Source organism: Gekko japonicus, unplaced genomic scaffold (assembly GCF_001447785.1).
Source record: "Gekko japonicus isolate JY-2015 unplaced genomic scaffold, Gekko_japonicus_V1.1 scaffold603, whole genome shotgun sequence".
In the NCBI taxonomy this organism is placed as follows: domain Eukaryota; kingdom Metazoa; phylum Chordata; class Lepidosauria; order Squamata; family Gekkonidae; genus Gekko; species Gekko japonicus.
This window is the reverse complement of record NW_015169192.1, coordinates 316,899-340,734: the sequence shown is the minus strand read 5'-3', so window position 1 is coordinate 340,734 and position 23,836 is coordinate 316,899. Positions and strand designations below refer to the sequence as shown.

The 23,836-nt window shown below is 44.7% G+C and overlaps 1 protein-coding gene across 1 annotated transcript in view; it reads left to right on the top strand.

Moving 5' to 3' along the window:
- The first annotated feature begins 454 nt into the window (after nt 1–454).
- The window catches only part of WDR44 (WD repeat domain 44), a 26,233-nt gene continuing 2,851 nt past the window's right edge, over nt 455–23,836 (top strand). Inside the window, exons 1-16 of the mRNA XM_015416255.1 lie at nt 455–556; nt 1,318–1,978; nt 2,082–2,212; nt 4,817–4,912; nt 6,768–6,904; nt 9,253–9,336; nt 10,412–10,518; nt 11,466–11,617; nt 12,349–12,487; nt 12,608–12,672; nt 13,901–14,014; nt 14,976–15,098; nt 15,490–15,681; nt 15,958–16,059; nt 21,951–22,066; nt 22,401–22,528. Coding sequence (XP_015271741.1) covers nt 455–556; nt 1,318–1,978; nt 2,082–2,212; nt 4,817–4,912; nt 6,768–6,904; nt 9,253–9,336; nt 10,412–10,518; nt 11,466–11,617; nt 12,349–12,487; nt 12,608–12,672; nt 13,901–14,014; nt 14,976–15,098; nt 15,490–15,681; nt 15,958–16,059; nt 21,951–22,066; nt 22,401–22,528 — 2,449 coding nt within the window. The remainder of the gene's footprint in view (nt 557–1,317; nt 1,979–2,081; nt 2,213–4,816; nt 4,913–6,767; nt 6,905–9,252; nt 9,337–10,411; nt 10,519–11,465; nt 11,618–12,348; nt 12,488–12,607; nt 12,673–13,900; nt 14,015–14,975; nt 15,099–15,489; nt 15,682–15,957; nt 16,060–21,950; nt 22,067–22,400; nt 22,529–23,836) is intronic.

Sequence of the window (23,836 nt, the reverse complement as noted above, 5' to 3'; positions counted from 1 at the left end):
TGTGAATTTGGACAATAACCCTGGAGATCCCTTCCAACTCTATGATTCTATGATTTTGGGATGTCCAGTGTAGCCTGTAAGACTGAAATCATTAAACTGTATTAATTTATGATCTGTTGATTTAAAATGCAGATTTTTAAAAAAATGAAAATATTTGAATGAAGTTTTTGAATGAAAAGTGGAGGGTTCAGATGTTTATTCATGATGAGAATGATCCATGAAGTCCTTGTTTTGTCCTCCCATCCCCCCTTGTGTGGTACAGAAATCAAGGAGCCCTTGTTTCATCCTCCCATCCCCCCCCCTTGTGTGGTACAGAAATCAAGGACTTTTTAGTTTGAAACATACAGCAGTGTGTTATCATGTCTGAACTGGGCAAAATGACAGGTGGTAGTTCTCTCCACTACAAACAAGGATTCTATACCAAAGTTAAATCCTGTTTTTAGAATCTTAGGAAATGGGGCCCCATTGTGTTGAGGTGCCCAAATTCAGATTTCACAGCAAATTGTGGCTAGATCAAAGACTTCCTAAACCAGGAAGTCTTCAGCCTTGGATCCAGGTACGGGGAAGGGGGAGGAGCAGAGGGGACTCAGGTGAGTTCCAGTATTTCAGGCCTGCTTATGTCACAAACAAAATTGTAGTTGGTTCTTTGTCTGAATATATAGCATTTGTGTGGGCTTTTCTTTAAAAGACGATTTGGAGGAGTTCTGTTCTGCCCAGCCTTTCCTAAGCTCTTGATACCTGCAATGCACTGCCTTAAAATCAGAGGTTCAGACTCTTCCCACATGTTAAAAGATAATTTTCTTGATCAGATCCCAAAACAAAGCTCTTCTTTGCTGCTGCATAGCAGAGTTAAAAAGGCCTCTGGAATCTAGCATCCCCCTCCCCATTCAGGTATGGGACTATCTTTTAGGTAACAGGATTGTTTCTCCAGTTCCCCTAAACCTAATAGCAGTAGCATGAGCTGAGTTGTGGAATCATGGTGTGCCCTTCCTACCTTGGGGTGGTGATATTCCCCCTGTATTGGAAGAGCAAGGGAAACCTGCAGTGTAACTCTAAGCAGAGTTGGACCTTTCCAAGTCCATTGACTTCAGTGGGCTTATGAGGCGTAACCCTGTTTAGGGTTGCACTTCCAGTGCTGCATCGGACTTCCTCGTTGTATGACGGGAACTCAGCATAGTGCCTTAATTTTTCAAGGCATGCTTCTCTCACGGTAAACGATTGAGGAATCTTTGACATAGACTCTGACAATGATCATTTTGGGGTAGGGCTGACTGGTTTGTGCTGCATATATTATAAGGTATCTGTTTTGCTATTTAGATTATAGACAATATTATCGAAGAGAGCCAGAAAGCACGCCGACTAGAGAATGATGTTTTGGATGCAGCAGTAAAGGAGCTGTCTGACCCCGCATCACATGCCAATACCTGGATTTCTGGAGCAGACATTCTTCAGCATATCCCTGAACTGTTGGTTGCAGAAACAGCCTTAGAAGGACGTAATGAAGAACATTCAATTCAGACCCCGTTCCTGGCAAATGAAACAGGGTACAGGCAGGTTCTGCCGCCTTGCGATGATGCACCAGAGCATCGAGGTGGGGAAGCCACTAATAAATCTGCAGAACCTGCAGATAAGCTCCAGGAGTTCAAGGCAGCAGAAACCAATGAGCCAGAAGAGGGATCAAAGAGGGAGGATGCGGCTGATGCAAGGGAGTCAGAGATCTTGGATCAGGGGGCCTTGGATTTCTTGCCCCCCAAAGATTTCTCCACAGCAGAGGAGCCGCCTCCAGCCAAACCCCCAAGGCAGCTCACCGCAGAGCCAGACATAGTTGCCAGCACAAAGAAATCTGGACCCACTCGCCCTCCCCCTCCAGCAAGCTTCCCCCCTCCCCGACCACCACCCCCAGCACGGCCCGCTCCACCACCGAGGAAGAAAAAAAGCGACTTAGACATTGAGGTGCAAAAGATACCTGGTCTTGAAGGCAAGTTTCAGTTCTGTGAAAATGCAATTGCCTGTGAAATACGTGGTTCAGATTCGTTCAGTATAGATTTCCCGTTTCATTAATGGGTCGCATCTTGTTGCAGTTCCCAGAGAGGCCTTTTCAGCTGGTGGGCTCTTATCTCCAAATGTACCCTCAGATTCCATGGCCAAAGATTCTCATCCGTCTTTGGATCTCGCAAGTGCAACAAGCGGAGACAAAATTGTCACGGCCCAGGTAAGCCAGCAACAGCCCAGCCATTAAATCGGTCAGTCTTACCATATGTTACTCTACATCTTGGTTGATTAGATCTGATCTTGCGTTGCATCCAACTCTGGCTGTCTATCGGCAGTTGAGGCTGGTCCTCACCCCCTCCAAATGGATTGGTTTTTCTTTGGTTATTGTTTCAAAGTGGCCTCTCTTTGTTACAGTTCCTCGCCCCCTGCCTTTACTTGGGTACAGCTTCTGTGGATGTACACCTCACACATCTGCTGAAGTGAGCTCTGATTCACGAATGATTGTGCAGGAATAGGTTTTGTTGGTTTCTAAAGGCTCACTGGAATTGAATTTTAATACAGCTGCCCATCTAGAACTGCCAGCAGCAGCCTAGCTACCTTCCAAGGGAGTGAAAGGGCATGGACGGTAGGCAAGGCAAAGGGACCAAGAAGTGTACCTTAAAAGTTAAGAACATCAGAGAAGCCAGTGTTGGATCAGGCCAATGGCCCATCCAGTCCAACACTGTTACACAGTATCACACAGTTGATCTTTACATTCAGAAAGCCGCATGGATTACTGCCCTTCAGAAATGGATGATAACTCATTCTGAATATTCCCTGCCAGTCTAAAATGCTAAACACATTCTCAGTATCCATGCCCAAAGATTTACATAGTAAATTAGCACTTCAGATAGAAGGCTGGTCTTAGAATCCTTCTCCTGACAGGGTGGTTTTCCTCAAGCTGGGTGGACCTGGTATGAGGGAACATGCAAAGTTATATACCTTCACCTACGTTTGGAGGTGGTACAAGAGGGCTCAGGAGGGCTGTACAAAGTGTGGTTTCTGAAGTATGGTTCTTGGGTCTCTGTCTGGGACATGCACCACTTGGCGCAGAATCTAGTTTAGCCAGCAACTGCGCTGAAAGTACCTGGGGACTGCAGGAGGCATCATCCCAGGTAGCTACCAAATTGCACTGCTCTGGTGATAGAACAAAATAAGATTTGGGGGGGGGGGAACATGGCAGTGAACACGGAAGCCAGGGTTTTTTTAACCTAGAAACCAGATTGGAAAGAGAGAGAGGCAAAACAATAACTTCTTTACATGTTGTTCTGGTTCTGTCAGCCCCCCCCCCGCCTTGGTCTCTCTCTTCACCCTCCCCCTCCCAGACAGTGCTTGACTGAGAGGTGCCAGGGTTGAACATCCCCGGAATCCATAGCCTAGAGTTTGAGTGGCCTTCCTTTAGAGCAGGGCCCCCCAGCCTCTTTGAGCCTGCAGGCGCCTTTGGAATTCAGGCGCTGGATGGTGGGTGCAGTCACAGAACGGCTGCGACAAGAGACAGAGCCAGCCGCAGAAACTCTGAAAGTGAAGTCATGCACATTGCTAATCGTGACTCTTCAACATTTCAGGCAGAAACTGTGTTTAACGGGATAACTTTTTTAGATTGACATATTGTTTAAAAATATTTTCTCACATACACACAGCTTATTTTCAGTAATGCCGGGAAGACCATTGTGCTGGGGTGGCGGCGGCAGCTGAAGCAACTTCTTAAAAAGTCTGCACAGACAAATCAGAAGCCCCGCTGGGCAAAAGCCCCATCTGGCCCTGCCCACTTCCTAAAAACACTTGGGTGTCCGCGGGTACCATGTGGGATCCCTGGGCACCATATTGGGGGACCCTACTTTAGTTTAGAGCATGGCTGCAATTGAGGACTGAGGAGCTGACATCCCCTTCCTCCCAGCACAAATGGGAGCAGGAGGACAGACCTGTTTCCTACCCAGGCCCAGTTTTGCACACCAGTGGCCCCTGGTTCTTGCACCCCTACCAGTGAACACCCGAGTGTCAGTAATGTTGTGCTGCCCTTGTGTCTTTCCCCCTCCCTCTCCTCTTGGTGCAAACGTACATGGATTCTAGGCAAGTGCTTTTTATATACCTTTTGCTGTCTGTATGCTCGGACTTTGGGGGAAGGGTGTGTGTGTGTATGGTTTTTAAGGAGGTCGTTGCATATTGCAGATTTTGTTTTGGTTGTTAAAAAGCAGCTTTGTGAGAAGTGAAGTTCCTTTGAGTAGAATAAAAGGGAAAACATTTTAGGTTAATATTTCTGTCCTTCTAATCTCAAGATGGCCTGATGCTGGGCACAAGCCAGGGTCAGCCTTTTTGGGGAATGGATTCTGGACCACTTCATACTGCAGGTGGATCAGTTGGTATTTTTGAGTGTTATTCAAGGGGGTTTTTATACTCCTTATACAGGGAACAATATAGAGGGAAGGGCTTTATTCTTCCCTTCTTTCACATGGTTTGTTTTCTGTGGGCAGGACACTTTTTAAAAGAGGCGTTGATACCTGTGCTCTGACAACGACAACCCCCCAGCACAGTAGTATACTCCAGAAACATGTTTACCATCCTCCGTCCTGCTTGGGAGAGCTAGGCCATAATCTGCTTGCAACATTGCAGCAGTTTTATACGTAGGCTGTATGGTGTATGGACCTGAGTTTTGCCGTGTTGCTCTCCAGAAATCCCATTATGGTATCTAATGTGCTAGAAACTAGGTCAAAGCACTAGAATTTTAGTGAAATAATGTGTTCTCTTTCATTTTTGTATTTAAGCAAATGCACATCTGTAATTGCAGGAAAATGGGAAACCGGCTGATGGACAGACGACAGCGAGTGAAGTCATCGGGCCTCAGAGACCCAGGTCTAATTCTGGCAGGGAGCTCACAGATGAGGTATCCTTTGGGGAGGGGGCAGGGCTGCCAAAGACAGGGGCTTGGGCGGGGGGCTGGTCACCCAAAGGGTGCCTCCTTGAGCTGGTCAAGTAATATGTTTTGTTTTCCACAAGATTATAAGAAGGGCAGAGGGAGTCTTTCTCTGGAGAGCCCTCAGGAGGGTGTGATGGAAGTGTTTGTGTGTGTATATTACATTTTTTATCCGGTACTTTCTCTGAGGAGCTCACGGTTGGCGTATGTAGCTTTCTCTTCCCTCATTTTGTCCTTACAGCAGCTCTATGAAGTAGATTAGGGGAAGAGAGAGAGCGTGCAACAAGCCCAAAAATGCCCACTGAGCTTCATGGCAGAACAGAGATTTGAACTCTGGCCTCCCTGGTCATTTTCATGTGGGCTAACCACTGTCCCACACACCATCTTTAAGTGGCGATTTTCAAGAATTCTGCACAACGAATTTCCTTCCAGATAATACAAATCTGTTCCTGGAAAATGTTAAGCAAATTAATGTATCCGCGTAAGACTTAATAGCAGGTTCAGGGCTGTGAGCCCTTTATTCCATTCTGTTTCATCTTTAAGAGATTTTTCAGTTGTTGAATGGAAAGTCCCTTTCTTTCTGTCTGGGGGAAACCAGGAGCCCCGCCAGCCGAAAGAACAGGCCTCCCTGACTTACTCAGGGCCACGGAGAGCACCTGCCCCTCCATTCCCCCTGCACCTGACAAAGTGGACTCCGGAAAAGCTTCTGCTGGAGTTTAGTCTTTAAGGTGCCGTGAGACTCCCTTTTATACAAGTGCCTGTGAAGCTGCCTTACACTGAGACAGACCATTAATCCTTTGAGGTCAACTTTTATACATGTGCCTGTGAAGCTGCCTTACACTGAGAGACAGACCATTAATCCTTTGAGGTCAATATTGTCTATGACTGAGAGGGGCTCTCCAGGGTCTCAGGCAGAAGTCCTCCACATCACCTACTACCTGATCCTTTAACTGGAGATGTTGGGGATTGATCCTGGGACCTTCTGAGAGTGCAAAGCGGGTGTTCTGCCACTGAGCCATGTGGCCCTTCCTCTGCAGACTAATGTGGCTACCCCTCTGGGATGACCACTTCCCTCTGCAAGTTCTCAGGATCAGGAACAACAGGCAAACCTGCTGTTCACTGAAAAATTCCCAGATAGTGGCAGTGGTGCCTTCTGGGCCCCTATGTTGTCTGCTCTGTGAGTTCGGTGCACAGAGTTAAGAGACAGTAGTGGACCAAACCTGATAGAGAAACTAAAGGTCCATGTTGTCCAGTATCCTAACCAGGTGCTTCTCTATGTTGATGATAAGTCCTTCTCCAGATGTGCACCCCCTCACCTACATGTCCTTTGCTTTGTGTTTGTTTCCTGGCTGACAGGCCCTGATAGATAGTCCTGTCACCAAGTTATCAAAGCCATGGCCTGTAGACTCTGTAAATTAATGACGGATCCCAGAAAATGCACCTGTGTTGCCTTCCCCTTCGGGGGGAGGGGGGGAGTCTCACACCAGCTAATTGTTAGAGTACAGGAAGACAGGTCCCTGACTTAGAAGCTTACAATCTAAATACTGTCACAAGGGAGCAACAAATGTAGTGAATTGAAGAGGAGGTGAAGATAAACAAGGAAAGAACCTGTGTTCCAGTTGCAGGTGCTTAGGGCTTATGACAGTATATAAATATGGTCTTGTGTTCCTTCTTTCTCAAACCACGTACAGCAAAAGTACATGTTCCACTTAGGAAATGGGTCTGAAAAACATCTTACATTCTTCTGGCAACTGAACGTCACTCTCCTTGTATTAGGTAAGCCTTACCCAGGATCTGACCTTTCCTTCTGTTCTCATCTGTACAGGAAATTCTGGCCAGTGTCATGATAAAGAATCTCGACACCGGGGAGGAGATCCCTTTGAGTTTGGCAGAGGAGAAGCTGCCCACAGGCATCAACCCTTTGACATTGCACATCATGAGGCGGACTAAAGAATATGTCAGGTAGGAACTGAGAATGGCAGCTGGCACCTAGTAGTGGTCTGCTCCATTGTCTGTATTTCCTTATAGGGGCGTTTCTCTGTGCGTGATTCCCCCTCATCAGCCTCTACTGGGGATACATGAAATCTCCTTTTAAGTTTGAGCAGGTCCAAAGGAAGTTCTTGGGGTTAAGAAAAAAATAAAAGGGTCTGAGCCACAGTTCCCAGTCAACCACAGAATCTGTGCAACATAGAACAACCAAGCTGATGGGTCAGATTTGAACAAAGTTAGAGTCCGCTGGCACCTTTAAGACCAACAAAGTTTTATTCAAGGTGTGAGCTTTCGTGTGCAAAGCACACTTAGTCAGACATGGAAATGGAATTACAGATCATAGTTGTATATATAGAGGGTGGCTTGTTAAATTAGCATACAAAATAGCGAAGATGTTTTTAAGCAGTTAAAAAGGATGCCAAGCTTGGTTTATGGTTATCATCTGTTTGGGTTCAACTTAGGGGAAAAAACAACATAGGTAATTTGAGGTTATTTGTAGCAGGTGGGGCCAGCCCAAATATACACTCCCCCGCCACCAGCCGCAAGTGACTTGTCTAGTCAAGCCAATGTTGAGGGATTCTGGGGGCCAGGTCCTTTTCCTCAGCCCCCCCCCCCCAGTTCCCCTGAGTTCTTTCACTAATTGGGTGGAGACTGCCAAGGGGCTGAATCTAGTATAGAGAGAGAGAATGGTTCTTAAAGCTCAATTTGTTCCATTATACACTCTTAAGACAGAAAACACTTTGTAGCATTTCAATATTCAACACAGGATATTTCAACACAAACAGTATGCTTGTATAAACTGTTCTGGACTAACGACCAAGGCCTCACATGGAGCTATTGACAGCCAGTCCCCTACTGTTAGTAAACCAGAGATCTATATCTTTCTTGGACCTATAGCTGCTAGCGTACCGACTGACATGGTAGGTAGTCCTGTCACATAGGTCTTCCATGGATGTGACGCAGGCCTGACCAGAACTGACTAGAACTGAACCAAATTCCTCCCCTCCTTTCTATCTCGGGTCAGGAAGCTCACAGAAAGTCAAGGAGAGTCAAGGAAGCTGGATTCAAATACCTTCTCCGTCTAGATTCTGATAGTGACACCACTAACTTCTGGAATGTATAAACATCCTCTAAGGCAAGAGTCATGTACAGAGTTATCGGTACCAGAAGGTCACAGCACTAGCAGAGTCCTGAAGCCTCCTGGAAAAGAGAACCAAAGATTCAACTATATTTTACTATAGAAATCAAAGTAACAGTAGGTTTAACAGAGTACTGAGGCTCAATCTGGGCCCTAATTCTGCAACAGCCAACCCTGCTGGCCATGTTATTTACTGGTCTATTTTATTAACTTTGTTTATCATCCACCTTTCTTAATGAGACTGAAAGCGAATTACAGAATTATAAAAACAGTGCCATAAAGACCAGTCAAATAAAGCAACAAACAATGCACTAAAACTGGATTACGCCATTTGAAGACAATGAAATAAACAGTAAAATGCATCCACTAAACGGACAGTATAGTATATTCAACAAGCAATGCAGTATGAGAATAAAAATAAAGGTGTGAAGATCTGATGCCCCACTATGGGACGCGTGTGCAGCTGAAGGGCCAGGGCGGTATCTTTTAAGGTTTCCCATATGACCCTGAGATTCCGTGGAATGAACAAACACCCTGTGCAGTGCACCCTTGCCTCGCCAAGCTGTGATCGGTGCATGCAGAGGCTCTCTGCACGTAACTTACATTGTGGCCACAAGAGGCTTTGGCCGAGTCCTCCTTTATTGTGCTCCTTAGTCGCTTGCTCCTGTGCCCCAGTTGAGACTTGGGGAAAAGGAAGGGACCTACTAAGGGGCCTAAAAGAAGAGCTTTACCAGAGCCTCTCTTGCTGTTTGCACTAGATGAGAAGGGAGTTGAAGAGCCCTTTTTCTGCAACTCTGCTGGGGAAGGAGCAAGCCAGTTGGCAGAGCTGCTGATGCTGCTGCCTCCTCAGCCTTCATTCAATACAAAAATACAGCCCCATTGGAATTTTATTTCTTTAAGTTGCCAAACAGCGTCTTAAGGACTTGTGCTCAGACCTAATTCTGCATATGTGCCCCCCCTCCCAGTGTTTAGATATGGAGCATTCATGCTGAGCTGCAGAGGGATGCCCATGTGAGGTCTGGCAGAGAGGTCCTCAAGTGGATCAGGCAGTGGCCGTTCTCTCCCAAGTGGCTCGGCTTTGCGCACAAAGTGGGCTGTGGCCACTTCCTTTTCAGGTGCTGTTCCACTGAGGTGCTTGGCTCCTTGGCACATAATGTTCAAAAGCTGTTTTGTTTGTCCGCAGTAATGACGGGGCCCAGTCTGACGATGAAGACAAAATGCAGTCTCAGCAAAGTGACATAGATGGAGGACGCTTAAAACAGAAAACGTAAGCCCCCCCCCTTTTTCCTTTTTTACCTCAGTATGTTTTTTGTAAGATGGGAATCAGCTGTCAGACCCTTTTTGAAGGGAATTGAGGAAACTTGTGTGTGTGTGTGTCTGTGTGTGTGTTTCTGGGGCAGTCATTATAAGGAATTCATGTCTAGTGAGTGAGTGCAGAAGGTGGTATAAGTAAGGGGATGCCATTCATTGATGGGAAGGAAATGGGATCTGTGTTCAGACATTTTCTGAAGATTTGGCACCAGTTCAGAGCCAGTTTGGTGTAGGGGTTAGGAGCACGGACTCTTAATCTGGGAGAAGCAGGTTTGATTCCCCACTGCTCCACATGCAGCTGCTGGTGTTTACCTTGAGTCAGTCACAAGTTCTCTCGGAGTTGTTCTCTCAAGAGCAGTCCTCGAAAGAGCTCTCTCAGCCCCACCTACCTCACAGGATGTCTGTTGTGGGGAGGGGAAGGAGATTGTAAGCCGCTCTGAGACTCTGATGAATGGGCGGGGTATAAATCCAATCTCCTCTTCTCTTCCTTCTTCAGGGATTCTAGTGCAGGTTTTCTTGTGTGTCACCCCACTTTTCATTCACATAAGGCTGTGTTGCTGGATCAGGTTAAAAATCCTTTCTTTTTCTTTTTTTGCTTCACAACTCAGATGTCTTTTGTAAAGGCTGTAAGCAGAGTCTGATGACAGCAGAGACCCCCTAATGTCTGGCTGGTGACCAGAAGTATACTGCTTCTGTATACAGAGGCCGTTTTAGGGACACTTAGCTGGCATGCTTAACACCATAATATGGTTTCTGAGCACCACTTCGCAGTTGGAATGGTGTTTGCTATGGGGTGGACTGCTGCTGGGGACACTCAATGTGGTTGGTGTATTCTGGTTATATGTAGTGTTGCTATGATCGTTGATGCTAGTTAGCTGAGCAGAAGCAGAGGACAGCAGAACAGAAATGGGATCAGCGCTGAGTTTGGCAGCCCAACCTCACTGGGCGGCAGACTGTGCACCTGTCTCCTTGTTGCTCACAGTACAGTCTTCAAGCTGAGTTTTGTTTTTTAAAACTTTCCCCCCCCCAAGGACACAGCTTAAAAAGTTCTTGGGCAAATCAGTCAAGAGGGCAAGGCATCTGGCTGAAGAATACGGGGAGCGTGCTGTCAATAAAGTGAAAAGCGTTCGAGATGAAGGTTAGTAAAAAAAGGCAGGATCATGTGGGAGAAAGGTAACTTTTGCAAGATGCCTAGTGAGAGGGAGTATCTTATTTGTTTTCCTATTCAGTCCCCGATCCAAATGTTACCTCTGCTGCAAATAACACTCGGTGGCCTTAAAATCACTCCTCCTCTACCTCACTCCTGAATTTCCACTATGGTACACGAACACCACCCTACCATACACTCCAAAATTAAGAGTCCAATACCACCTTAAAGACTACAAAACTTGTGGGGAGGGTATGAGGTTTCTTCTGAAAAAGAAATGAGGAGTGACTCAACAAAAGCTGATACCCGGCCATACATTTTGTTAGTCTTTAAGGTGCTACTGGCCTCCTACTCTTTTCTGCTGCTACAGACAGACTAACGTGGCTGCCCATCTTGATTCAACTCCAAAATTAGTTATAGATACGAACTGTTGATGTCTGTCATTTGTTTAAACATGCTTTCACTATTACAGATTAAATGGTTTGACAGAGAAGGTGATATAGGAATGCAGCATGTGAATAAAATTGGTGTTGATTTGGTATGATTTCTATTGTTTCAAACTATCCTACTTTTCTCCTGCCAACCTAGCAGTTCGAAAGCAAGAAATTACAAGTAGATAAATAGGTACCACTTCGGTGGGAAGGTAACAGCGTTCCGTGCACCTTGGTGTTTAGTCATGCCGGCCACATGACCACGGAAATGTCTTCGGACAGCGCTGGCTCTTCGGCTTTGAGATGGAGATGAGCACTGCAACACTAGAGTCGGATTTGACTGGCTTTCGAGCAAGGGAACCTTTACCTTTTATCCTACTTTTCAGCCGCAGAACAGTGTTTAGAGCTGATAAACATGTTTTAATCATGTGTTCAGAGCTGATGTTTTACAGCAGATGAGGCAGGGCTAACCATATTCAAAGGCTCTGCACATGTTCAATCTCTTAGTTTTCCACACCGATCAAGATGATCCCTCCTCGAGTGATGATGAAGGGATGCCATACACGAGGCCGGTGAAATTCAAAGCAGCGCATGGCTTCAAGGGGCCTTATGACTTTGAGCAAGTAAAAGTCGTTCAGGACCTCAGCGGGGAGCACATGGTAGGCTGGCCTTTCTGTCTCAGGTGGGGGTCAAGGGGCGGTGGGTCGATACCCCTGCCCTTCTGGGTGCTGGCGGTTGAGTCTGGCTGCTCTGGAAAACAGACCTGCCTTCCCATTTTTTCTCTGACGGATGATTAGGTTATATCACGCCCTTTCTAATATTGTTAAAATCATCTGATGAGAAGTTCTGCATAGTAAATGTGCAAAACGTTTTAACGATCGGTACAATTTTTCTGAGGTGTTGCCAAAGATGGGTGTGGGGGCTTGTACAGTCCAAGGATTGTGGGAGAAGTCTTGCCTGGTGGCGGCAGTGCAGGCCAGGGCCTGCTTTTCTCTTGTTTTCCTCAGCAGATGACATGACACCTTTTCAGGTCCCTGAGAGAGCAGGTAGGCCTGGCTTAGCTCAGCAATCCCTGCTCAGATCGCCTTCTGGAGCAGCTGTCATGGGCTGACTGATTTCCACTGGGTTGAGCCACTGGAGACCCAGCTTGGTGTAGTGGTTAAGAGTGGTAGACTCTAATCTGAAGAACTGGGTTTGATTCCCCACTCCTCCACATGACGCCTGCTGGGCGATCTTGGGTCAGTCACACTTCTCTCAGAACTCTCTCAGCCCCACCTACCTCACAGGTTGTCTGTTGTGGGTAGAGGAAAGGAAGGCGATTGTAACCGAGAATCCTTCGGGTAGTGAAGAGCGGGGTATAAAACCAACTCTTCTTCTTTCTCTTCACCAGGGGGCGGTTTGGACAATGAAGTTTTCTCACTGCGGCAGGTTGTTGGCTTCAGCGGGACAGGACAACGTTGTAAGAATCTGGGTGCTGAAGAACGCTTTCGACTACTTCAATAACATGCGAATGAAGTACAACACAGAAGGTGTGGGTTTCTTCCTCACTTGGGTACATCCACAGCAGCTACAAAGTTGAGATACACCTTGAGAAATGATCAGTGCTTTGAAAAGTTACTCTTCAGGCTGCTCTGTGTCTTGTGTTTCAGGCCGAGTATCGCCCTCCCCATCTCAAGAAAGTTTGAATTCTTCCAAGTCAGATAATGATGCAGGGGTAAGTCAGGCTTCTTGGTTCTCAGGCTCTTCCACAGGGAGTGGGCTGGGCAGTACTGCACCCCTCAGAGTCGGTTTGTGATATTGGCTGACAATTTCCCTCCCACCCTTACAAAATTTCCTCTGTGATGGTTAGGAGTCTGGTTGTCATGTATGGAATGGAGAGAATTATTTGCTTGGTCACATGGGGGGGGTGACCTCGTGCAATTTTTGCCTTCCTTTTAATGGGTGGCTTGGCACACTTGCTTGAGCCATTCATTATTCCCAGCAGCAAGGGCTGGATTATGTGAGTTGATCTGTAGAGTGATGGATTCTAGAATGGTCTTTAACAGTGTTGGACATTCAGAATCTTTTGATCCAGCTCCCTTCCTCAAACATAAATAGTCTGAGGCAAAAATGAGAAGCAGGGAATAATCCAGAGCTAACTGGAGAGCTGTTAGTTAAGAGCTTCACATCTTTTCTCTGAACGTTTTGAGTAATTAATGATGCTCCCTCAGCGCAACCTCGAATTTGAATGCTGGAGGTAATTAAATGTCATGCAAGCAGCCTGGGTTACCTAGCCTGACAATTACTCCTTTTACAGCCTTATTTAAAGCTGAGGCTGATACTGTAAGCACCGACTGAAGAGGGAGGCAGGGGTAGAAAGCAGGAAGAAGCCCAGTGTAGGGAGAGTTTTATGTGAAGCATGGCTGTGTATGCAGAGTTACTGTGTTCTTTGCTGCAGTGCATCACCACCAAGCATCTCCACCTATGGCCTGTTGTGTGTATTGGCGGTCCCTGGTTCAAAATCCTAACTCTGCTTTTATCTTTAAAGCAAGTTACTAGCCCTTTTGGTTGTACAGAGAGAATGTTGTTGCAGAGCTCTGCTGCAGCAAACAGCTTTTCTCTTGGAGTGAACGTGGCCAAAGGTGTTTTAGGGAAGCTCCCCCAGCCCTCCTGTCTCTGACCTGGCCATCCCAGCTTCTCAGTGTTCCACCTGGTCCCAACAGATTTTGCAGTATTTGGTAATGCTTTCATTGTGTTTAAAGTTACAAAAAAAAGAGAGGACTTCGGCATCTCAGCAACTGCTTTTAATCAGCAAGTACAATAGGTCTGATAGGAACCAATCCAACTGAAAAAAGAGGCAAAAGTACATCAAATAAATAATATTGTTTATCTGTGCTTTCAGAAAACATTTGACGGCTTCTAAACACACTTGGGCACCTTGTATTTTATTGCTCCCTTAATAGGTTTGCAGCGGGACTGATGAGGACCCTGATGATAAGAACACACCATTTCGTCAGCGGCCATTCTGCAAATATAAAGGACACACGGCGGACCTCCTTGATTTGTCATGGTCTAAAGTAAGGAACTTTGGTGTGGACCACAAGACAGGGAGATAAACACAGGTAGCCCTTTGTAAAGTGGGCCTGCAAAGAGCTGAAGATGCATGAAGCTACCATGTCACAGATGGCACTCTCTCGAGCATGGCTTGTCAAGTAGAGTGCGGTAGAGGAGGAAGCCGAGGCACACTGGGGGAGGGTGCTTATGCAAGTGTAACAGGGAAAACCTACCACCTGGGGGGGGGGTTTCACTTGTCACACTGCTGTGGTAGAAAATGTTGTGAATGAACCTGCTACCTGAGCAAATAATCTTTATATCCATGTCCTAAGGGGCCATGGGGAAAAAAAGGTTGCGCTGTGATATATTATTTGGGTGGGGGTTCCCACTTTCCTCTCTCAGCATGGACCAATGACCGCCATAAAAGGTAGCTAACATTCCCTACAAGCTGAAGATTGGTAGTAATAATACTTAGTGTTTTGCACAGCGGTTTCATTGTTCAAAGCAGCTTCATATATATCACAGTACTCCTTACAACAGCGTGGTAATATAGGGTGGTTCTGTTATCTCCATATTGTCTGTTGGGAATTGAGGCTGAGAGGGAGTGGCTTGTTGCTAGGACCCTCTAATGAGTTTTTTGTAGCAGAGATTTTGAGCCAGTGATCTTCCTGATCTCAGCTGATTCAGTCACTACGCTGCTTCAGGGAGGGTGGGCAAGTAGTCTTTGGGGCATTGCTGTCTGTTGTTCCCAGGAATTTCAGGGTTCCTAGGCATACAATTTGAACATCATTGTTGTAATTGTACCCTAGGGCATTATTAGCACCTGATGGGCTGCTGTTTTTTCCCCATATGATTTTTATTTGAAGCTCAGGCATGCCACTCTGAGCTAACAGGGCTTAAAAGAGGATTGCATTAGCTGTGAGCACTTCCTCGGTACTTTATAAATCTCTGCAATAATTCATGCTGTTTCTGTTCCCCTACCAGAATTACTTCCTGCTGTCTTCTTCCATGGACAAGACAGTCCGGCTGTGGCACATATCCAGGCGGGAGTGCCTGTGTTGTTTCCAGCACATCGACTTTGTCACTGCTATTGCATTCCATCCGAGGGTAAGTGACACCTGGATTTTAACCTAGTTTTGAATCTTAAATATGGATTGAACAGAAGAGATGTGCACGTGCAGGTACACAGTCAGCAAGATGCTGCAGTTATTAAATTAAGTAGGATCTCTGTTGCAGATCACATGCGTCAGGCATGCACTAGAGCACATTTATTGTACAGCCAGCTCCTAGGCATTGTCTTCCTGCAGCCACAATGTTCTCTGTGACAAAAAGAGCTGGGAGTCTAAGGATGTGATCTTTTGTGTGCATTTGTCAGACATAGAGTACATGCTGATCTCTGACCTCACCTTCCATTTCTGATGGGAGCCCCTGTGGGCAGGCAGATCCCAGAGCACTGCTGTTAACTCTGTTCTTTTTGGTGTCATCTGCCCTATTTTAGGATGACAGATACTTCTTGAGTGGTTCCTTGGATGGGAAGCTCCGACTTTGGAACATTCCTGACAAAAAAGTGGCACTGTGGAATGAAGTGGACGGGCAGACCAAGCTGATCACAGCCGCTAACTTTTGCCAAAATGGCAAATACGCCGTGATTGGCACCTACGATGGCCGGTGCATCTTCTATGACACAGAGGTTAGCGTTCGTTACCATTGGTTTATGCTGTGCGTTTTGCATCAGGGAACCAGCCAATGGAATTTTTGTCTTGGCTTCATACCGCTTCTGTGAAGCAAGTACCATCTACTACCTAGAACTATTTTTTCCAGCACCCCCCAGAACCCCCTTCTGCTTTTTCCTCAAACTACCTCTGTGTCCCAACCCAGTTTGGGCCAAACCACACGGGAGCTTTTTCTCCTGAACTCCCAGATGTGTACAAATTAAGCTTCTCTCTGTAATTTTTTTTTTCCTTAGCATTTGAAGTATCACACGCAAATACATGTGCGGTCCACCAGAGGACGAAATCGAGTCGGAAGGAAAATAACTGGAATCGAGCCTCTGCCGGGTGAAAATAAGGTTTGGCCTTCTCTTATCTTGAGGTCACTCCAGTTCTTTGGCTTGTCCATGTAATTCCACTTAGTCATTTTAACATCAGCTGCAGGCCAGGGACAGCCAATCCGTAGGATCCGTGGGGCCTACAAACCAAGAGTAGCTGCCTCTCTACCTTTGTGAATTAGACACAAGTCCAGTGACAGCATTAAGACTTCCCAGATTTATTCCAGCATAAGTTTTCGCGAGTCAGAGCTAATTTCATCGAATTTGTAGGCGTGTAAAATCCATAAGGCCAATTTATATATGCAACAGAAGGGGAGGGGGGAGGAGTCTCAGAGAGGCTAATTCAAAACATAATCCACTCATTATGGGTGTGAGGCACTCCCAATTGTTGTTAAGAAAGGAAAGAAGAGGATGAAATGAGGATACAATAGGAAGTTACAGAGGTATAGCTGAAGCAGTACCTTGCGTATTCCACCCCTTTCTGATGTTAATTATTTCAGCTATACCTCTGTAACTTCCTATTTTATCTGCTTATCTCAGTTTGTAAATTAAAAATACACAACATGTTAACAGTAGAGATCTATAAAACTAGCAGGGAAGAGCTGAAACTAATATAAAAATGAAATAGAGACTGTTCACCTGTCTTTGTAGTGTAGCAGTGATGTTTTATTGTGTGTTTCAAATTCATCAGTATACAAAAGATGAAGAATTTTTTTTCAGATTCCAGAAAAAAACAGGATAAAGGGGGAAAGACACAAATATTTGTATAAATGGATACCCATGTGGTATTGTACCCTATAAATTACTAAATAGCTGCCAAGATGGCTAACCATGTGTGTTTTTTTAGAGTTTATTAATCGTAACATATAGGAATACAGATGTAATAAATTCAGATAATTAAATCATCATTAATATAATTTAAAAAGATGAGTATTACCTATAAGATTTTAAGTATCTAAAACATTAGTAAAACTATTGTAAACTGCTTACCAGTAAGGATATACAACAATAATTTAAAACAAATATAACAGTCAATTAGCCAGCTCAAATCAGAAATCATTTTTGGTAATAAGAATTGTTTGGGAAAACCTCACATTCCATCAAATATACAATACCATGTCTGCATAAACTGCCTGAATCCCAAGTGGCGAGGTGTTGTGTTTTTTTTTAAGAGTTTTTTTTTGCGAGTGGAGCTGCAACCAGTAACAGCCCTTCTCCCTCCCTGCTGAAAGATTTAAAGGGCCCTCCAGCTGATGGGTGGGCCATGTGCTCCCCACCGATCATCTGAAACCCTTTAAATCTCTGCAGGAGGGGAGGGAGATGGGTTGCTGTGGCTTGGAGGTGGGGCTTGGGGGCAGGGCTTTTCCCCACTGACCAGCTGGCCAGAAGTGGGGGAGCCCCCGCCCTGACCTGGGGGCTGGCAGCCCTAGGACCACAGCATTCAAGGAAAGGCAGCTCTGTTTCCATAAGAATGGTTGGGGGAAGTAATTCCACTGATTCTCCCTTCCTTCTGTATTCAGTCTGTGAAACATTTTTTAAAAACATATAACTCTGGCTTGCGTATTGGATTTTCATTTGGCAGCAGTTGAACAACTTCTATATTTTCTTGTCAGAAAATGGACAGGTTTATAACTAGAAGTGGACACCAACAATCGCTAGATTTCAAGTGCAGAACAGCAGTAGAGGCTAAGAGTTTGCAAAGAAGAGAACCAACCTGTCCTCCAGATCTAGGTGCAGAAAATCCTTCGCAGCCTCAGCTTTCAAGTTACCCTAAAGCAAAATATGGGTGCACCGAGTGGAGTTTTAGTAGCAGATGGTACGATGGCCATTCTTGGTTGGAATATTCTGTTTGAAGTGACAAAGCGTTCTACTTCCCTTGCAGAAAATTTAGAAAAGACAGTGAAAAGGAGGTTGCATTTACAGTTTCTAGTCTGAATAATTGGAAGACAGCTTTAAGGGCAAAAAGGGATTTTGTAAAAATTGCTCATCTAAAACCCACTTAATGGCAGTGTCTCAGTGGGAAGAACAAAAGACTTGGTCAGAACTAGGAAAAGAGAGTCATACTATGTTCGGGCCAGAGCAGATAATGAAAAGTAGGTATTACATCGAAAGCATTGCAGAAAGTATGCAGTTCCTTTGCTGTTAATGAGCTCTCTTTTCATGGTAGTGAGGGGCATATGGGTCCATAAGTAAAGCAGCAGCAGAGGAGGAAGCAAGCCCTGATGGGCTGTTCATGGACCTCTTTATACCATAAAGAAAGATGCAAAACTCAAAGCAATTGTTCAGAGTATACCTGCCAGTGCTTCTTATACAATCCCAGACAGTCAAAATGAAGTAATCTCTATCCTGGGATCAACGGTTCTAGAAGAAATTGCTTCCCTTTACAAACCCAGTGAAGTGAATTTCTTCTGTGTTAGAGCTGATGAGACTTGTGATGCAAGGGGTGTTGAAAATTTATCTGTTGTAGTCAGATTTGTAAAAGATGGCAGACCAGCTGAACATCTTTGGGTTTGCATGCAGTTTCACATTTAGCAGCAGACTATATATCTGATCTTCTGCTTCAAGTTCTGACTGACTGGGTTTAATCCTGAGCAGCTCATAGTACGGTGCTATGATGGGCTACTGTTATATCTGGCAGGTCAGGTGGAGGTTAAAAAAAAATCAAGAGAAACTGGGTAAAACTGTACCATGCATATACTGCTACAACCACTAATTACATTTTATGATTGTTAATGGTTGCTCAAAAACAGTACCTGTGAAGCAGTTTTTTAACACGTGTAATAGTTTATACAACTTTTACCAGAAAGCATTGGGTGAACCAATTGTATTCATGTTCTTAGCTCAAGAGACTCATAGATCAGAGGTGCCAGACTTTGGCTTAGGAGCCACATGTGGCTGTTTCACCCATATTGTGTGGCTCCCGGCAGGGCAGCTGGGGAGGCATGCCCCCCAATCGGTCTTCCCTTCCCCAGCCAGTGGTCCCCTTCCTGGGTAGGCTTGAGGCAAGGGGGAGCAGAGAAAGAAAGCAACTTTAAATGCGTTCTGTAAGCCACCCCCCAAGCCTACAAATATAATTGTACAAATAAATATCATTATCAATATCTATTTTTATCCCTTTTGTTTTTATTTTGGCAGTCTCATTTAATATTAATGAAAAGCAAATTTGCATATTTTCCAATAAAAATGTGTGTAATATTCATGTCCTGTGGCTCTCAAACATCTGACATTTATTCTGTGTGGCTCTTACGTTAAGCAAGTTTGGCCACCCCTGTCCTAGATCATAGGTGGACTGGACATTTGGCCACTGCAAGAGCCATAAGTGATAATTTTAGAGAGGTGCTGATAGTGTTCGGTAACCTTGCAGATCCTGAAGGAGAAGCCACAGCTTTCACAGAATTGTGAGTGGAGGCAAAAGGTCTACATGGTACATGTGCAGATGTGAGGTTTGCATTTTTAGCACTCCTAATGAAAGATGTGTTGTCTATATTTGAGCCAGGTAATGCAGCAGTGCAAGACAAAGACATGTATTTAGGGAAAGCTGCTGAAGTTGTGAATACTTGCATTTCTCTCCTTAAAGAGAGAAGTAAAGCAGACATTCTCTTTGAGGAGTTTTTGGGGGAAACTTCTGAAATATGTGAACAGAACAACATAGCTGTTGATATAGCTGAAAGGGGAGGTAAAAGAAAAAGGAAAGAGCAACATTTTAAGAATTTCATTGCTGAAAGTAGTGCAGGAAGAAACTGACATATCTTCTCATATGCACTTAAAATAGGTATTCATTGAAGTCCATGGTTATTCCATTTCAGGGGCTGAAACTCAATTTTCTCATCGTAATGTAGAATGCTTACCTGCTGTAGACTCACTGATTTCACACTCCTTTTTAGAAGTAAAACCATAAAGACCTCTTCTATGATTAGAAGTTGCTGATCGGGATAACTTTACACTAGAAGCAGATCTCGTAAAAAGGAACATTTTAACATCAACAAATCTACACTTGAAAGAAGAGAATAGTATCCATAATGCTCTTGCTATCCTATTCTCCTATAAAAATGCATTCCCCAATATATACAGAGTCCTTGGAGCTGGTGTAACTTTTGGTGTCTCCAGTGTTACATGTGAGTCAGCATTTTACAATCACAGGGGCTGTAAATGTCCCATCTTCGGAAAAACAGTCTAGTGTTGCTAGGTTATGAGAAATCACTCACAAATAACATCAGTATGGATGCATTCATAGACAAATTTCATGCCCAATCATGTTGATTTCTACTTTAATTGTTCAATAGGCTGAAAAGGGTGGCATGGTAACCCAGTTCTCTTAATGGTTGGCATGCTTTAGCAAATTCGAACTTTAGAGAATCTATGATTGATTGTATCATTATTTGGCATTTATGGTCCATTTGTCGCTTGTCTCACTGAGCTGTGTGTATAGGATTTATTTTATGGGATTTCTGTCCTGCCCTCCCCCGCAAGCAGGCTCAGGGCAGGTTACAGTAACTGAATAAAACAATGAAAACAATTCCATATAATTCCAACTTTAGACCTAAAAACCAGACAAATTAATACATGATGGCAATCCATAGTTCAACAAAGCCCCAAGGGTAAGCTATATGTATGCCCAGAAAGGGCCAGCATATCGAGCAAGTGGGCCCAGGCACAAGTTGGTATAGTGCGCAAAATAGGCAGGTTAGATCAGGGATGTGTTTGGACACCCACCGCCTCAACTAAAGCCCTGGTGGAACATCTGTTTGTTTGTTTATATTCAGCTTGACTGAATATAAATATGGAGAAGGTGTGATGATCAATGTTCCCTCTAAGCTGTGGAGTCTTGTGTGCAAAAATTCTACTTTGTGAGCAACTGGCATTAAAGCTGTGAGCCAGTGATTTGGCTCCTGCATAAATTAGTTTGATCTGGAGCCGTCCTTCCTGAGCTAAGACAAAAATCTGTGAGCTGGAGGCTAAAAAACTGTGAGCTAGCTCACACTAACTCAGCTTAGAGGGAACACTGGTGATGATGCAGATTTGATTCAAGTGTATGGTGCCAAACAGATTTTTAGTTGCACAAAGGGCTCCTAAGTTACAACAACCATTCTTTGACGTAGGTGAGGCTGAGAATGGCAGTAGGGGCTTGAACCTCGGTCTCTTAGGCCCAGCACTATAGTCACACACTTGCTGACCAGAAGAACAGTCATTACCAGGTTTTCTTGGTGCAGTATGAAAGCTCTTTTATGTGGTCTAACCCACTTCAGCCTGCATAGTACCTCTTATACAACATCTTGTTAAACTTCAGAGTCGACCAGTGTGAAAATGTGTATTGTCTGTTACTTGTTAAGAGTGCTTTATCTGTTCTACATGTAAACTATCTTTACAATAAACCTGAAGCATTTTTGTGTGATGTACCACTTGACTTAATTATTTAGAAGTAGAAGCATGGCAGTTCTGTACAGAAACATAATGGGCTGCTCTCCACTGTGCTAAACTGCCCCCTTAACAAAAAAAAAATTGGCCCCTCTAACAAAAAGGTTCAGGCTATGGGCCTGGTTTGTGCTGTTTGCGGGTTACCAAGCTTTGTGTTTAAAGCGCTTCACCTCTACTCTCATTAAGCTGGAAAAGACAGACCTTGCCGTCTAGCTTGCAGACATATCGATCAAGAGAAGTGCCTTTAGGTGTGCACAGAATGTCTTTCCTTCACCATCACAGCCACATGCCTTGCAAAGCATTATGGGAAAGGGCTTCTCTGAAAATGTGAAAAAGCTGGGCTCTGGTGTGGTGTTCTCCGCCCACCCCAAGTTAGAAATGAGTGCAGGTAGGGAGCCTGGAATGCAAGGCTGCTGGTCTGTCTTTTGTCTCGTTTGACATGCTGCCGCCTTGTTAACTCTCTCCACTGAAAGGAAATTTCATTTTCCCACCACCAGATCCTAGTGACGTCAAACGACTCCCGAATCCGGCTGTATGATCTACGAGATTTGTCGCTGTCCATGAAATACAAGGGTTATGTCAACAGCAGCAGCCAAATCAAAGCTAGCTTCAGGTGATGAAACTGGAATTTCTGGGGGGAACCCCAAATATTGTAAGAAATCTGCAGTTTGGATCTTGAATGGATACTGTAGATTCAGGTTAATTTTTGTGCACTTCACCATCATGTCCTCTGAGCCTAAGGGCTTGGGAGAATTGCGGTAGGGGCGTATTTTTTTTTTTTTTGCTTATACTCATCTGTAGTGGATATTGTGTCAGACGAGGATTGAGAAGACCTGGGTTGAAATCCCCACTCAGCTCAGACAAGCATCCCTCTGTGGCAAACAAGTATTAATGGGAAAACGGAAACGTGGGATGAAAATGAACTGCTTTTTCTTCTTTGTTTTCAGCCATGACTTCACATACATTGTTAGTGGGTCAGAGGATAAATATGTTTACATCTGGAGCACCTACCATGACCTGAGCAAGTTTACATCTGTAAGGCGGGACCGAAATGACTTCTGGGAAGGTGTTAAAGGTGAAGCGCTCCCCCACAGTGGTTAAGATGTTTTTGGCTTGATGAGTTGTTGAGAGTTATGTGGCCATATCTTGCATGGCACAAAGGAAAGTGGCCTCTTTGGCTGACAGAGAATTGGGAATTGTAAGCTCTGCCCACAGAACTGGCTGGATTAAAACCCCACAGTGACTACAGCCTCAACCCCTGTCTTTGCACTCTAGAAGTAATTTGTGGGCTGTTGTTAGCAATTAAGCTACCTGAGGTCAGCAAATCTGGGTCCAAAGCCTTGCAGGTTACTGAGGCTTGCTGGATGGAGGAGTGGTTTATTTCGCCCTTTCAAATAAACCTATGAAATCTTCTAGCCAACAGAAAATTTTAGTGCCATGCATACCTGTTGTCAGTGTGGTCAGCTCATGCAGTAGAATGAGGTGGTGGAATCCTGAAATGCTGGTATGGACTGTACCATTTCTGCAGCTGGGAAGTGCTGTTTTTCCAGCATTCTTATCTAAAAAGGAAAAAAAAACATAGTTAGAAAACGAACACAGCAGGGAGAGTCTGCTCCACAGAGTGTTTCTTTCTTTGCTTTTTAAAAAAAAACTTGCAGAAAGTTTTGTCCACTTAAGGAAGAATTCCAAAATGTGTCGTCCCCCCCCCCCCATAGCCTGAAGTAGTCCTCTTCTGTCATCTCTTTTAGTGTCATGGAGAGTAGACAAACCAACCAGCCCAGTTTTGGTTAAGCTTCCTTGTCTGATCGCCTGGAGATACCTAATCTCCATAGGTATATGGCTGGTTTGCAGGTGTCGTTTCTGTATTTAATCCTTATTTTTGAAGGGTTCCTGAGTTTGTTATAAAAATAATCAAATATTTTGTGAGAGCAATGTAATTTGTAATGCTTTTTTGGAAGGCATGATTAGTCTGGTGACTGAATGCCATCCCTTACTTTTAACAAATTAAAACCTGTGCTGAGTCCTCCTCCTATCGCTTTTAATATTGGAATTGAATCATTGTCATGATTACTTAATACCCAATCCAGTTTTAGCAAGCAGCAATCCCAGATGCTCAGAAATCATAGGAGGGATTGTTTATGCAAATGCCTCACCACATCGTGATCTCCGTGCATGTGCAAAGGCAGCCCACTGGGAAGGAGTAGACTTTCCAAACATCAGAACTGATCTTCACATGGTTCACTTCTCACAATACAAGAACTCGTGGGCACTCAATGAAATTGCTGAGCAGTCGGGTTAGAACGGATAAAAGGAAGTACTTCTTCACCCAAAGAGTGATTAACACATGGAATTCACTGCCACAGGAAGTGGTAGCGGCTACAAG